This window comes from Chiloscyllium plagiosum, unplaced genomic scaffold (genome assembly GCF_037043375.1).
Source record: "Chiloscyllium plagiosum isolate Xiang-an unplaced genomic scaffold, Cpla_swu_hap1 HiC_scaffold_6, whole genome shotgun sequence".
Lineage (NCBI taxonomy): Eukaryota > Metazoa > Chordata > Chondrichthyes > Orectolobiformes > Hemiscylliidae > Chiloscyllium > Chiloscyllium plagiosum.
Window position 1 is genome coordinate 85,501,151 of NW_028270144.1, and position 15,962 is coordinate 85,517,112.

Sequence of the window (15,962 nt, forward strand, 5' to 3'; positions counted from 1 at the left end):
GAATATGTGGAAAATCTTGTTTTATGCAGCGTGTGTTTAGGATCTGACATGCGCTACCTGAGAGTATGGTGGAAGCAGTTTCAATCTGTTACAATACCACTTTAAGAGAGAGCATACTAATGAACAAGTCACCAGGATGTAAAGCATGTGCCTAGAAGCTCTTGCCTCTGCTACATTGATGACTGCATTGGCGCCACCTCGTGCTCCTGCGAGGAGGTTGAGCAATTCATCAACTTCACCAACACATTCCACCCTGACCTTAAATTTACCTGGACCATCTCTGACACCTCCCTCCCCTTCCTGGAACTCTCCATCTCCATTAATGACGACTGACTTGACCCCGACATTTTTTACAAACCCACCAACTCCCACAGCTACCTGGATTACATCTCTTCCCACCCTACCTCTTGCAAAAATGCCATCCCATATTCCCAATTCCTCCGCCTCCGCCGGATCTGCTCCCAGGAGGACCAGTTCCACCTCAGAACACACCAGATGGCCTCCTTCCTTAGAGACCGCAATTTCCCTTCCCACGTGGTTAAAGATGCCCTTCAACGCATCTCGTCCACATCCCGCACCTCTGCCCTCAGACCCCACCCCTCCAACCGTAACAAGGACAGAACCCCCCTGGTGCTCACCTTCCACCCTACCAACCTTCGCATAAACCAAATCATCCGCCGACATTTCTGCCACCTCCAAAAAGACCCCACCACCAGGGATATATTTCCCTCCCCACCCCTTTCCGCCTTCCGCAAAGACCGTTCCCTCCGTGACTACCTGGTCAGGTCCACGCCCCCCTACAACCCACCCTCCCATCCTGGCACTTTCCCCTGCCACCGCAGGAACTGTAAAACCTGCGCCCACACCTCCTCCCTCACCTCTATCCAAGGCCCTAAAGGAGCCTTCTACATCCATCAAAGTTTTACTTGCACATCGACTAATATCGTTTATTGTATCCGTTGCTCCCGATGTGGTCTCCTCTACATTGGGGAGACTGGGTGCCTCCTAGCAAAGCGCTTGAGGGAACATCTCCGGGACTCCTGCACCAATCAACCACACCGCCCCGTGGCCCAACATTTCAATTCCCCCTCCCACTCTGCCGAGGACATGGAGGTCCTGGGCCTCCTTCACCACCGCTCCCTCACCACCAGACGCCTGGAGGAAGAATGCCTCATCTTCCGCCTCGGAACACTTCAACCCCAGGGCATCAATGTGGACTTCAATAGTTTCCTCATTTCCCCTTCCCCCACCTCACCCTAGTTCCAAACTTCCAGCTCAGCACTGTCCCCATGACTTGTCCGGACTTGTCCTACCTGCCTATCTCCTTTTCCACCTATCCACTCCACCCTCTCCTCCCTGACTTATCACCTTCATCCCCTCCCCCAATCACCCATTGTACTCTATGCTACTTTCTCTCCACCCCCACCCTCCTCTAGCTTATCTCTCCACGCTTCAGGCTCACTGCCTTTATTCCTGATGAAGGGCTTTTGCCCGAAACGTCGATTTCGAAGCTCCTTGGATGCTGCCTGAACTGCTGTGCACTTCCAGCACCACTGATCCAGAATCTGGTTTCCAGCATCTGCAGTCATTGTTTTTACCAAGAAGCTCTTGTCAGTCTAACTGTATGAAAGAGTGGTTTTCTGTAACAGCTGTTATTGAACTTATGTAACAAATCTACATGATGAGCAATTTGTTCCAATCTTTAAATAAATGTCTAATTGCTAGTCCTCATGTAAATCTGATAATTTTGCATGACTGAACACAAAACTACAAAATGGTGATTATCTGTGGTTTTGCTTAGACAATGTGAAAACAGTGATGCAAATATGAAGACCATGAGAAAAGCCTCTCACAAGATTTCAAGTAGTACAGAAGCCATCTGTAATTCTAGGAGTCAAAATCAGGATACAAACAGTGCTAGCTGAACAGTGAGTATAAGATTTGTTAACTGGCCATCAGTACTTTATGTGAGCAATCTGTTGGTTTTCAAAAAGCCAAAGGGTCATTGAGCTATCATCAGGTGCGTTTCTCATACAAAAAATGTGTGTGAAAAGGAAAAAAACTTGGGCTAGGCCCAAAAACAGAACAAGGAAGAAAGGAGAAAAAAAAACACGTGAAAGAAACACAATTGTGCCATTGTTGAATTCTCCATTGAGAAACAAAGCTAAACTCTCAACAATAATATAAAACAAAGAACTGAAAATGCTGGCGATCTGAAACAAACATGCAAAGGGCAGCAAGTTACCTTTAAGGGTGATTATTGCTTGTTAACAGCCTCATTAACGAACAATCGCACCTTATTAATATGCAGCTTTTTATTCTACTACTCACCATAAGTCAACAAACGTCAACAATTCCCAACTTGAAAGTTTGATCAGGTACCTGGTGACTTCAGCTCACCATTTAATCCTGGGTTGCCATCTTGGACATCCGGCAACAATGTCTCAGGGCATGGTCCAGGACATCCGGCTGCATGCACCCCCATTTATGGATTTTGGTTTCCGATAACTGCCACAATCTCGGACCACTCATGGCACCTCTTCACTTCTCTTAGAGTCATAGAGTTAGAGAGATATACAGCATGGAAACAGACCCTTTGGTCCAACTCGTTCATGTCAACTAGATATCCCAAACCAATCTAGTCCCACCTGTCAGCCCTTGGCCCATATCCCTCCAAACCCTTCTTATTCATATACCCATCCAGATGCCTTTTAAATGTTGCAATTGTACCAGCCTCCATCACTTCCTCTGGCATCCACACACACATACCACCCCCTACATGAACAAGTTGCCCCTTAGGTCTCTTTCATATCTTTCCCCTTTCACCCTAAACCTATGCCCTCTAGTTCTGGACTCCCCCACCCTAGGGAAAAGACCTTGTCTATTTATCTTATTCATGCCCCTCATGATGTTATAAACCTCTATAAGGTCACCCCTCAGCCTCCGATGCTCCAGGGAAAACAGCCTTAGCCTATTCAACCTCTCCCTATAGCTCAAATCCTTCAACACTGGCATTATAAATCTTTTCTGAACCCTTTCATGTTTCACAACATTCTTCCGAAAGGAAGAAGACCAGGATTGCACGCAATATTCCAACAGAGGTCTAACCAATGTCCTGTACAGCCACAACATGACCTCCCAACTCCTGTACTCAATACTCCGACCAACAAAGGAGAGCATACAAAACGCCTTCTTCACTATCCTATTTACCTGCGACTCTACTTTCAAGGAGTTTGGAATCTGCACTCCAAGGTCTCTTTGTTCAGCAACACTCCCTAGGACCTGACCATTAAGTGTATAAGTCCTGCTAAGATTTGCTTTCCCAAAATGCAGCCCCTTGCATTTATCTAAATTAAACTCCATCTGCCACTCCTCAGCTATTGGCCTATCTGATCAAGATCCCATTGTAACCTGAGGTAACCATCTTTGCTGTCCACTACACTCCAATTTTGGTGTCATCTGCAAACTTACTAACCTATGCTCACATCCAAATCATTTTATAAATATGAAAAGTATGGACCCAGCACCAATCCTTGTGGCATTCCACTGGTTTCTGCATTTAAAAGTTGCACTTCGGGCTGCTGTGCACCTTTCATTGTAATGTTGCTGCAAGGACACTTTGTGCACAGGGACATATGTCAAGGAAGTGGACATCTTGCTGTATGACAATTGCAACATCAATCTCAAATCATTGCACCACATCTCAGTGGTGTACATGGCAAACAAACTGCATGTTCTTCAAGCAAAAGGCCATGTCTAAAGTCTTAGGGGAGCGGTCCACAGTGAAGTTATGGAGTCAGAGATCCTGGCATAGTAAGCCAATGGCAACCTCAAGCCCTGGGGCTTGGCCACAGTTGGGTGTCTAGTCAGAATTCTTTTGGTCCAGGCTTCCATGCCACTGAGGAGTAGGTCACAGTCAACTCTGTGGTTCCATCTTCTTGGGGTTAGTGATACCACAATCAGGGAGATGTATACACATCAGACAGAGATATAGGCACATCGTGTCCAGTTAGGTCACTCAAGTGGGTGGTCCACGGTAAGTCCATCAGGTCTGTCCAATAATGGCAAGGGGTAAGGAGAGAAAGTGGGCTGCTGTTGTGGGAAACAATTAGGGGAACTAATTCATGTGAGTATTGCTGAACAAAGGGCTGTGGGGAGTGCAGGTGCATAGTTCCTTGAAAGTGGAGTCACAGGTAGACAGAGTGGTAAAGAACTCAATTGGCATGTTTGCCTTTGTTGGTCAGAAAATTGAGTATAGGAGCTGGGACAAGATGTTGTGGCTGTACAGGACATTGTTGAGATTGGAATGCTGTATTCAGTTCTGGTGTCCCTCCTATAAGAAGAATGTTGTTAAACTTGAGGGAGTTCAGAAAAGATTTACAAGATGTTTCCAGGACTGGAGAGTTTGAACTATTGGTTAGGGCTGTTTTCCTGGAGCATCAGGAACAGAGGGATGACCCTATAGAGGTTTATAAAATGATAAGGGGCATGCATAGGGTGAATAGCAAAAATCTTTTTCCGAGGGTGGGTGAGTCCAGAATCTGAGGGCGTAGGTTTAAGGTGAGAGGGGAAAGATTTAAAAGGGACCTGAGGGACAACTTTTTCAGGCAGAGGGTGGTGCATGTATGGAATGAGCTGCCAGAGGAAGTGGTGGAGGCTGATACAGTTACAACATTTAAGAGGCATCTGGATGGTATAGGAATAGGAAGGATTTAGAGGGATATGGGCCAAATGGACAGGTGGAATTACATCAGATTGGATGTCTGATTGGCCTGGATGAATTGCACGGAAGGGTCTGTTTCCAAGCTGTATGACTCTATGTGGATTGGGAACTGCAGACTAGACCCAAGGGAATGACTGTTATGAAAGGGGGTAAATGTATATGCAAAGGGGAGGATACAGTAAAAGGCACGGAATTGAAAGAGGAAATGTTACAAATTGAGCGATACTGATGGCATTGCAACACAAGTTAGTCAATGTGTAGTTTAATTAAAAACTAGGCGAAAAACAGGATGCAGGTGCGATTGCAGGCCCAGCAGAATCAAGAGTCAAGAGAATCATGTGATTCTCAAACAGTTCATAGACTACAGCCCGCTTTGTATTGGTTATAACAGACACATACATGTCTGAGAAATGAATGGGAGCTATGATTTATGTGGTCACTCATGATTGGTCTGACAGCTCTAGAAATGTATAAAAGGCCAAGAATACAAGTACCAGTGGAGAAATCTCCTGGTGTAACTAATAGAGGTTGTCTCCTTATCAATGACAATTAAAGACTACTTGATACTTGACTGAAGTGAGTGCTATTTAGTCATTCCACCCATTACAGGATCATGTTGGAGATGATCTTGTCCACAATAACGACTTGGGGGTGGAGAAAGTGTATGACCACTCTGACATGGTTACCAGGGAATGGAGGGAGTAAGTTGAACAGGTGCAGACTTATACAGACTGGTTGATTAGAGACCTGAGGAGGTACAAAGCCAAAGGAAGGGCTATCAGAAAAGAAGTTTGGGTGTTTGGAGTCTCACCAACATGTTAAGATGGAGCCTGGAAATTGCCTGAAGAGAGCTCGCTGACGCCCTCCATCATCCTGGAAATTGCAACTGTGCAATGGATTAGAAAATGTCCATTGGTACAGGTGTGTGTGGCCTGCATTTAATGAGTCTTTGGGCAGTGTTGTTACCCATTGAAGGGCTTCACATCAGCGGGTTTTCCACCCTCTCAGGTCAAGGTACCCATTCAGGTATAGTTGTGGCCCAGAGAGAGGGAAGAAAGGTGTTGAGGAACAACATCTCATCTTCTACTTAGGTACCTTACAGCCTTCAGGACTCAACATTGAGTTTAACAAGTTCAGAACATAAAGCCTTTTCGTCTATTACATATCCCCACAACCTCAGGTCCTGGCATAAAACGTGGAGGCTTTCAGCACAGCTAACCCATTTACAACTACGCATAGTTCCTATTATCACTTATCTAGCTTCCCTTCTTCCCTGGCTTACTATCAGCAGTGTTTTTTTCTGCCCACCACTTTCTTTTTTCTCTCTCTCTGGGATCTTTCCAACTATCTGCTCATTCCTTCGCCACTCCACCCTAAAAAAAACAATAATCAATATAAATACCACTGGTTGTTTTGAATTCTGAAGAAGAGTCACTGGACTTGAAAAGTGGACTCTGTTTTCTCTTCTCAGATTCTGCCAGACCCTTAAAGTTTGTCCAGTGATTTCTGTTTTTGGAGGTGGAAGGCCCTGCTACCTCTGGGCTGTCCTGAGAGGAATCTTCTGATTGGCCTATATGTAGTTCCTCCTCTGACTGAAGGCCTCCTAGTACTGCCTTGTCTCCATGGGAGGATGGGCACTTTTAGTGAGATCATTGTTGCTGAGGACCAATGGCAAATACAATGGAGTATAGTTGTCATACCTTTCCAGCAGACCCTGAGGGTGCTGAATCTGGTCCTCATGGCAGCTGCCAACTGTCCATGGAGGCAGCCGATAATCACATGCTTGACGCAGCTGTGTCCGAATAGTATATCTGTAGTCCTGCAGCTTCTAGGCTGTGAGGGTCCCACATATCTGTCTGGTGGTTCTGTTTCTTCTTGATTGCCAACACCATGGTGTCTTCTCTTGCCTGGGCCTGAGCTGTTGTTTGTCCTCTAGTAAATCTCCGAGTGCCAGTGACCTGGAGTGTTTCATCTTCTGTCAGCTGTGGAAACATGGCAATGATGTCCTTCTGACTCTAACCTGGCTAAAGTTTCCTCTGCAGTGTCAGTATTGAGCAGCAGGGGATACAGGAGTAAGTCTCGCTGATGCTTCCTCAAGGCCTCTGAATTCTCCTCCTGAGAGGTGCTGGAAAGTCGTTCATGTGGGGTAGCCTATTTGATCACTGAGACACTGGCATAAAAGCATAAAAGACAGAAAGCAAACCCCCAGGTTTACAGATTATGTTTAAAGAAGAGATACCGATAGTGGAGCTTATGTAAGAACTGCACAAGAATGAAGAATGGTACAGTACTTACTCAGGTGGAAGGACAAGGACTATCTCCACAGGAACAGTTCCAGTCTTCTCCTGTGAGGGTCGTGATCTGTGTTAATGGCGGGGTGGCGGGGGGGGAGCGGTTTGGTTATGACATGAGCCTGATGTTGGGCACCCCACCACAGGTCCAGGCACTTTCTTCCCCTTGTGGACTGTCTTCTCCTGGAATGAGTGAAAGTGTGTGAATGAGTGAGTTGTAACTGGGTGGCATAGTTAATGTTGGTGCTGGTGGAGGAAAGGTGGTGAAATGGTCTGGATAAGTGAGGAAGTGGCACAGTGAGCATCCAGGGTTAATGGGACGTTGGGATGATGTTGGTGTGGTTTGGAGTGGGGCACGAGGACAGAGTGAGAGAAGATGTTGCAGGCAAGTGTGAGAGTAGTAATAGAGCATGATCCATGTTGGGAGGTGAGGGCAATAGTAGAGATAGAGTGAGTATGAGGTAGTAGAGAGAAGATGGTGGCTCTTACTCTGGCAGAACAGAGGAAGTCATTGGTCTTCTTTGGCTGTTGTTGTGCATTCCTCCAGACTGTGAAGACCCACTAACCTGGGTGACAACCTCAAACCAGAATGCCAGGTCTGGTGGTGTGGCATCTTCGCCAATTTCGGGGGAAGTGGATGTCTCCCCTCTGCAGAATCTGGTTGACCAGAGCTTCCAGGTTCCTGTCCATAAATTGAATGCCAATTTTTCCCTGTCTAGCAAGTCTGGGGAAAAGGTGACAAATCATGCAATTGGACTGCCAACACTTTACTGGTTTTACAACAGTTTTACAAAGATGTCACTGGTGTTAGGGATGTCAGTCTATTCTGGGGTAACCAGTGGATGGCAAGTTCTGTCTATGGCAAGTGGTAGAATCTGGCAAGCACCAATGTGGGATAACATAGGGGCAAAGTAGTTAGTTAATGAGGGGAGTTTGGGACAATATGTTGAGAAATCTCACTAGGTCTCACAGAGAAATGCATCCTTAAATCTCAATGAAATTGACACAACCAAAAGATCATAAGATTCAGCCTTCAATCACAACTGGTGAGGCTGTCAACCATCAGCCTAGAGACCACATCTACCATCACCTGCAGTTTTCTTTACACATAGATAATTTCATAAGCAAATCTCAAGACAAAGTCCCTTGCATCCTTTGTTGCTCCTTAGCAATTGATTCCATAACTAGATTTTCTGCATTATTATCTTTTCTCACGATTGGACTGATTTCATCTTTCATCAACGACACTATCTTGTCTCCTTCTACTTTTTTGCTTGTCCTTCCTAAAAATTAAATACCCTTAGGATGTTCAGTTCCCAGCTTTGAACACCCTGCAAACTTTGGAATTGCAAACACATTGAACCCATTTATGAGTATTCGCAATGTTAATTGATTTAGCTCATAGCAAGAGCAAACACATTGCACTGTGAACCTAACTGATTGAAGAAGTGAGGAGTTTTGATCCCATTCTTTAAAGGCTTTTACCGGTTTACCTCTACTCTTTTCTGTACATCATTAGAATGAACAAGATAAACACTTTGAATTCTGCATCAGAATTGATTATTTCAGGTGATCTAGTCATTCTTGATGGACCTACAGTGTTAACAATAACCTATTAGTTTGCATTCAACATGAATATAGAATAGAGTCGACAGTGTGGTGCTAGAAAAGCACAGCAGGTCAGGCAGTATCTGAGGAACAGGAGAATCGACATTTCAGGCAAAAGTCTTTCATCAGAAATGAGGCTGGTAGCCTCAGAGGTGGAGAGATAAATGGGAGGGGGCTGGGGCTGGAGGGAAGATAGCTAAGAGTGCAATAGGTAGATGGAGGTGGGGGTAATGGTATTAGGTTGGAGAGGAGGGTGGAGTGGATAGGTGGGAAGGAAGTTGGACAGGTGGGACAGGTCATGAGGGCGGTGCTGAGTTGGAAGGTTGGAACTGGGATAAGTGGATGGAGGGGAAATAAGGAAACTGGTGAAATCCACATTGATGCCCTGGGGTTGAAGGGTCCAGAGGCGGAAGATGAGGCGTTCTTCCTCCAGGCATCAGGTGGTTAGGGAGTGGCAATGGGGGAGGCCCAGGACCTGCAAGTCCTTGGCGGAGTGGGAGGGTGAGTTGAAGTGTGTTGCCTGTCTCCCCAATGTAGAGGAGACCGGATCAGGAGCAACGGATACAGTAAGTGACGTGTGGAAGTGCAGGTAAAACTTTGATGGATGTGAAAGGCTCCTTTGGGGCCTTGAATGGAGGTAAGGGGGGGGAAGGTGTGGGCGCAGGTTTTGCAATTCCTGCGGTGGCAGGGAAAGGTACTGGATGGGAACGGTGGATTGATTGAGTTGGGGGGGGGGGGGGGGGGGGGGGGGGGTGTGGACCTGATGAGGGAGTCGCGGAGACAATAGTCTTTACGGAAGATGGATAGGAGTGGGGAGAGAGAAATATATTTCTGGTGATGGGTCCATTTGTAGGTGACGGAAATGGCAGAGGACATCCATTTGTAGGTGGTGGAAATGATCTTAGCTCACAGCCTCATTCCTGATGAAGGGCTTTTGCCCAAAACTTCGATTCTCCTGCTCCTCTGATGCTGCCTGACCTGCTGTCCTTTTCCATCGCCATACTCTCGACTCTAATCTCCAGCATCTGCAGTCCCTACTTTCACCATAAATATAGAATAGACCAACATTTGCCCAGTCAGACATTTTATGGCCAACATGCATATTAGGAACGGATATTACTCATTCTTAGACTTGCACAGTACACAGCCTTGTTATCACATTTTGTTTGATGGTAGGGTAGGATATTGTGCTGATCCCAGCAGCAGAAAGCAAGGTGGATAGTGGATCTTAACTGAGTGGGTGGCCAAGAATAAGGCTCCTGACAGCATAATGGAAGTTTCTAATAAAGTTTTCTGAACTTTAAAGGTGGGTTGAGATCCTTTTGTTTGTATTTACCAGTTCACCAGAATTAAGTTCCCCTTCCAAATTAAGTTAACATGAATGAGCAATACATGCTTTCAGTTTCTAAACTGCACAGAAATGGCATGCAATGAGTGACAGAGTTATTTTCCTGGACTTTGGAGTAGCTCCTACTTTGTTTTATTGGAGAGCATTTGCCAATAGTGTTGAGATTAGGTGGTGGTAGTCTGAATTGGATGGTAAACAGAGGATAACTAAGTGAGAGAAGCTGGAGTAAAGCAGGATTAAGCTTGGTCAAGGGTGGAAGTCTGTTTAGCTGACTGAGAAGGGGTGGAAGGCCCAGTATGTTTTGCAGCAGGTAGGCCCTGGCTTTTAGGGAATTAAAAGTTGGCTGGGTACTCTTTAAATATGGTCCCAGGGTCTCTGATCCCTTAAGGTAAAGTTGGGGGTGTCAACTTCCTATCTACCTCCTCCACAAGATTTTCCCAGCTCCTTGGTCATGCTTCTGGAATCTGAGGGGCTCACCTCCAAATGGAAATGATACTTGCTTCTATATCTGCTGCCAATCTTATACTCTAGAATGGAAAATTTGAGCCTTAATCATGGACTGTGTTAGACATAATATTTTCTATTTGCAGACATATTCCAACAGCCTTTAAATTTACTAGCTGCATTTATATTCATGGAAATGATTATGTCATCAACTCCTCTCCAATTCCCAGCTTTTATACCTTCAACATAGTATTTGCTCAGAAACATCTTGATTCTCTACGCCAACTGAGTCCCTCCTATAACATCCACCTTTGTGATTTCTGGGCTCTGAACTGTATCTTAGCGTGCACATGGTATAAATCTCACCTCATTGTGCATTGACAAGTCTGACTATTTCAGATGAATGTCTCTCCCTCCCACCAGCCAAATCTTCCCAGTATTATGGAGCCAGCTTGAGGGTAATGACAACCTGAAAACTCGCTTTACATCATGAACTAGCTCTTGAAAAGATCTTCTCTGGTATTTTCTGATGGTAGGTGTGAAGAATTCAAAGAAACTGTTGTTTCCAAATTGAGGTAATCCGGCAGTTTCTATCCCCTTCTCTTCCCAACTTATCTCAACTATCTTGCTTTTCTTTAATTAGATTAGATTACTTACAGTGTGGAAACAGGCCCTTCGGCCCAACAAGTCCACACCGACCCACCGAAGCGCAACCCACCCATACCCCTACATTTACCCCTATACCTAACACTACGGGCAATTTAGCATGGCCAATTCACCTGACCTGCACATCTTTGGACTGTGGGAGGAAACCGGAGCACCCGGAGGAAACCCACGCAGCCACAGGGAGAACGTGCAAACTCCACACAGTCAGTCGCCTGAGGCGGGAATTGAACCCGGGTCTCTGGCGCTGCGAGGCAGCAGTGCTAACCACTGTGCCACCGTGCCGCCCACAATCCTGGCGGCACGGTGGTTCTGAGGTTCTCTTCAAATTTGCTTTTTCCACCATGCATATGTTTGGTTTTTCAAAGCAAGCAATTTCTTCTCATATCTATTGTTGCTGACATTCCAAATTTACTAATTATTCAGGAAAATTACCTCTCCCTACCTTCTCTCTAGCTCAGGGCTAGCCGTCCAACTTTGCACAGTGGTAGTAAAGTTTGCACTAATCCGAGGTACATATTTTAGAAAGTCTTTCAAATTCATTTTATTGCACCAAATTACTCATCTAAATTTGCATTCTAAAAACTGACAAAATAATTTAAGAAAGTCAACATTAAAATAATAACCTTCAGGAAAAAAGTGATATTAAAGGAAAATACAGGATTGTTTATGGTGAAATGTATTTCTAAAATACATATTGCGAATATGGTTACAGTGTGAACTTGCATGGAATTTTGGCACATATCCTAAGATGTGCTGTTGGTAATTCTTTTCCCTCTTATAGATTTGTTATCTTCAACTATCAATACATTGTATCGTTCATTGTCTTTAAGAAGCAACACATAAGGAAAATATCATGACTTTGCACAATTTTGAGAACAAAATGTTAAAAATGCAAAATTAAAATTGGAACACTTGCCAAACAGGACGTTGTTGCTTTTCAGAAAGCATTCATTCTGAAATTTTTTTTATAAGCATCAACACAGAACATTTTATTTCAAGAAATCAATGAAATTCTAGCAATAAAACAGAATCAAATATTGAATTTGTACACATTATTTCATGATAACCAATAAAATCTAATTAAAACTCTTATTCTTTCGAACTAGATTAAATTGTATTAAATTATTATAAATTTAATGTGCACACATATAAAAATGTATAAGTATCAGGCAGTCCGAGGCTGCAATAGGTTCTGTTCTTGAGTCTGTTCACAAGTCAATTTGCTTGCAAATTGGAACACAATGCAAGACAACATAAAATAGCTGTTTGCGTTGATTGGAAATGTTCATATGTTGGATCTTTAAAATTACACTTCTGTATGGAATCGCATTCTTCAGTCAGATGTCTGGAAATTGGACACCTATATATATAAAATGGTACCATCAGTCACTGATACAATTCATGGAGCCTTGCTTTTAATAAAATGCCCATCAGTTACATTATTTATTAAAGGATTTCACCTCAATATTTTTTCTCACAAATTGTCCCACAGGAAGATCTACAATGTTAACAATTCCAATTAGAAGCAGTTGACCAACTGAACTATTTTGAGATTTATTGATTTGAATGTCAAGCTGAAGCATTGTTGTACCAGGTTCTTCTTTAGCTCTTTAGTTTTGAATCACCTTCTTTACTCTTTACAACGAATGTAGTACAGAATTTACCATTGTAGGTTTCAATTCACTCAAACATTGACTAAATTCTCTATTGGATTATGAAAATAGTTTAGACTGAAGTAATTGCTTCTCAGATTCAAACATTTTGCAATGCTGCCACGGATAGAAAAATCAAAAAGAAAATGTACTCTGAATATCAGTAGAATTCCTGATACAGATAGCCAAGGGTATGTTTACAATGGATGCAGGCTAGTATTTTTAAAAACAGGCATAAGTTATGTTGTCTTTATAGGATCAGGATAATCTACTGTGAAGTAAATACAGTTTCAAACAAGCTGAATATTCTCATTTACTGATGTGCATCAGTGCTTCAATGGTTTAGTGATTTAAGCCTGGCAATTATCTATCATTTAGTTGCATACCTCAAGGATTACACCAAATACTTTAACAACAATTGGATTAAAGGAATGATTGTTGCTCCCTTGGTGTGCTAAGAAAATACTTGCACTGGTCACATGTGTTATGACTCATAAATTTAAACACAGATTTCACAAGCCAACTTTATTAGTGCAAAAGCAGCAGATTTAATAAAGATTCCAGATGTAGTAGATTCTGATGAAATCATTGTAGTTCTTACATATTCAAGTAAAATAATTAAACCAAAGGGCAGTTTTATCTAATTTCTAAAAAGAAATCACAGTTGTTGAAGAATAATTGTTTTGAGACATTAGGATAAATTACCTCCAGCGTTACAATGTAGGATAGAATTTTACATCTTAAATGTAATTTAAAAACAATTCTTATGTTTTTAAAGTCATATTTTGTCTTAGATTCTTAAAACAAACTTGTATACAAGAACATAAAGACATTCAATCAAGTCCCTGAATATTTCATGTCTTGCACTGAAGCAGCAGAGATTAAATGTTTTTAGGGCTAAAACTGTTTGTATAACATCACTTCTGGTGTTGCATAGATCCTGTTGATTTATTGGGGCAAGCAATACTTTAGACATTCCTTTGTGATCTTCTTCAATTATATCAATGAAGAATGCTACCCAGGTAGAAGCTCCTTCTCTTCTTGCCCCTGAGATCTATGTAGTGCATTCAAGGTCGAGTTAAGCAAACAGATTTCTTCCTTTGTATTTTTAAGAGCATCTGAGAGAAATAAACTGCCTGAAATATACAAAGAAGGTCAGTGATTTAACCACTTTAATTTTATTTAAAGTTCATTGCCTTCAAGAAAATAAATGCTGAATAAAAGTCCTTATCTGGAGGAACAAAAAGTCAAAAATACCACAGACATCTTTAATAGAATTATGTCACATTTAAGTGACAAAATTGACAGTGTTTTTCATTATTACAGTATTGTGCAGGCTTGTAAACAAATGTGAAAATACATTTTCATGAGACAATGTTTTATTTTTATGTAAGTACACTGTTTGTATATGTAAGCAACATCACACTTATTACATTTTATTAAACTCTGGATGCTTTCTAGTAATCCTAAATATGTTGAAGCTTGTTTTAAATCACCCATCACAAATTTCCTCAACAAACTGGCTCTCATGTATAGCCCTGGATTATTTTATGTAAAAAGACTTTATGGTCAGTAGGTTTAACAGGGGCTTCTTCCAGTCTGCTTCCAGGCTTCATGAACTCCAACAATAGTCTCCTTCTTCACACATTTAAAATAGCCCTTGAAACCATGTTTTATTGGCACCTGTTGAAACCAAAGTATAAGTCTCAGTTACTGTAAACAAACAGATTTTTCTTGTCATAACCTATTAGGGTCATTTTGTTCCAGTTTAAATTATTTTGGACACTTTTAGGTTAGTATTCAAGATTTTTATAAACCCAGGAATGTAGGTATTATCCAATAAGTATAAAACTATCAAATATTATTTGTCTTCCACCTTTTCACATATATCCAATATTCTGTAAATCTAAAATTTTCCATCTTCTATTGTCCATTGTGAAACTGCTACTGTGTTCCCAAATTTGGTATCATCCATGTTTTTTTTTAACATTTAATAACAAAAGAATACATGTTCAACCTCATTTATTAATGTTTTTCTGAATCCACCAGGTCTTTTTCCCTAACTGAAGTACATTGTTGTTGTTGTGTAGGTTATTCAGTCAGAAATTTAAATGTTGTGAAAGAGGACTAACAAGGGTAAACATTGTATCACAAATAGTCACTCTTAATCCAAGTTATGGGATCACTCCCAGGAATACCATTCAGTCCACCCAAATTCACTGTCTAATTTATTTAACAGCTTTCAAAGCTTTCATTTCTACTATTTTATTTGAAAGTCCATTCCTTGAATGGTAGAGGATGCTCTCCCTGGCTAATAACTTGAGTGAGTTACGCATTGAAGAGAACACTGGCTTCCTAAAGGCATTTAACTGCCATTAATATGCTGGATTCAGAACTCTTGCCCTTCTGGGTCAAGGAAACTCCCTCAGACAGCTGCCAGCTAGTCAGATGTCAGAAGCTCCAGCCCGATAAATGTCAGAAGCTCCAGCTCATTGGGACAGAGTTGTGTATTGCTGTATCTAGGATTTGGTCATGTGAGAAATGGAACCTGCCTGCTTCTCCCCACCTGGAGGTGAAAAGGCTGGTGTTTGGGAGGCCATGAGGAGATGGCAAACTGGTGTGGGGGTAGCCCTCCAATGGGTCCAGGAAAGAAATGCTGGGTTGAATGTTTGGTGTGCTGCTGCCAGTTAAAGTTCTACAGTAGTGGGTGAGGCCCTTAAGTGGGCATCCCCCACTTGATATCCTCAAATTGTCCCATTAATAGTTGGCTGGCCAAAGCCAGCTCCATTGCTGGGAAAATGCAGACAACGCATAGGTAGGAGGGTGATCAGTGTGCATGCACCTCCCAGATTTAATGAGTCTCACACCTTTAAACCAAGGGGAGGTGAGCATTAAATCCAGCCTCTTGTACATATCACTTATTGTGAGAAGATTTTTGTGATAATATTAAATTTACTTTTTATTAATTTAAACTTGTGTCCCTTTCATTGATTCCCAACAATTAGTAATCTTCATAATTTAGCCTTCCCATTTCTTGCCTGACTATTTCACACTCTGCTGTAAGATTGCTGAAGGGCCCAAATATTTTGATCTGAGAATCAGGATCAGTCTTGTGCCATTTCTCTGCACTGTTTCTGTTATGTGAATATCTCCTTTATGTCTTGGTGACAAAACTGGATGTAAACAAAGGTGCACTATAAGTTTAATCAAGATTTCCTCTTGTTTTGGTT

At 42.4% G+C, this 15,962-nt stretch overlaps 1 protein-coding gene across 1 annotated transcript in view; it reads right to left on the reverse strand.

Annotated features, from left to right (window-relative positions):
- Positions 1 to 13,242: 13,242 nt before the first annotated feature.
- The window catches only part of micu2 (mitochondrial calcium uptake 2), a 458,574-nt gene continuing 455,854 nt past the window's right edge, over positions 13,243 to 15,962 (reverse strand). Inside the window, exon 13 of the mRNA XM_043691937.2 lies at positions 13,243 to 14,415. Coding sequence (XP_043547872.2) covers positions 14,311 to 14,415 — 105 coding nt within the window. The 3' untranslated portion in view covers positions 13,243 to 14,310. The remainder of the gene's footprint in view (positions 14,416 to 15,962) is intronic.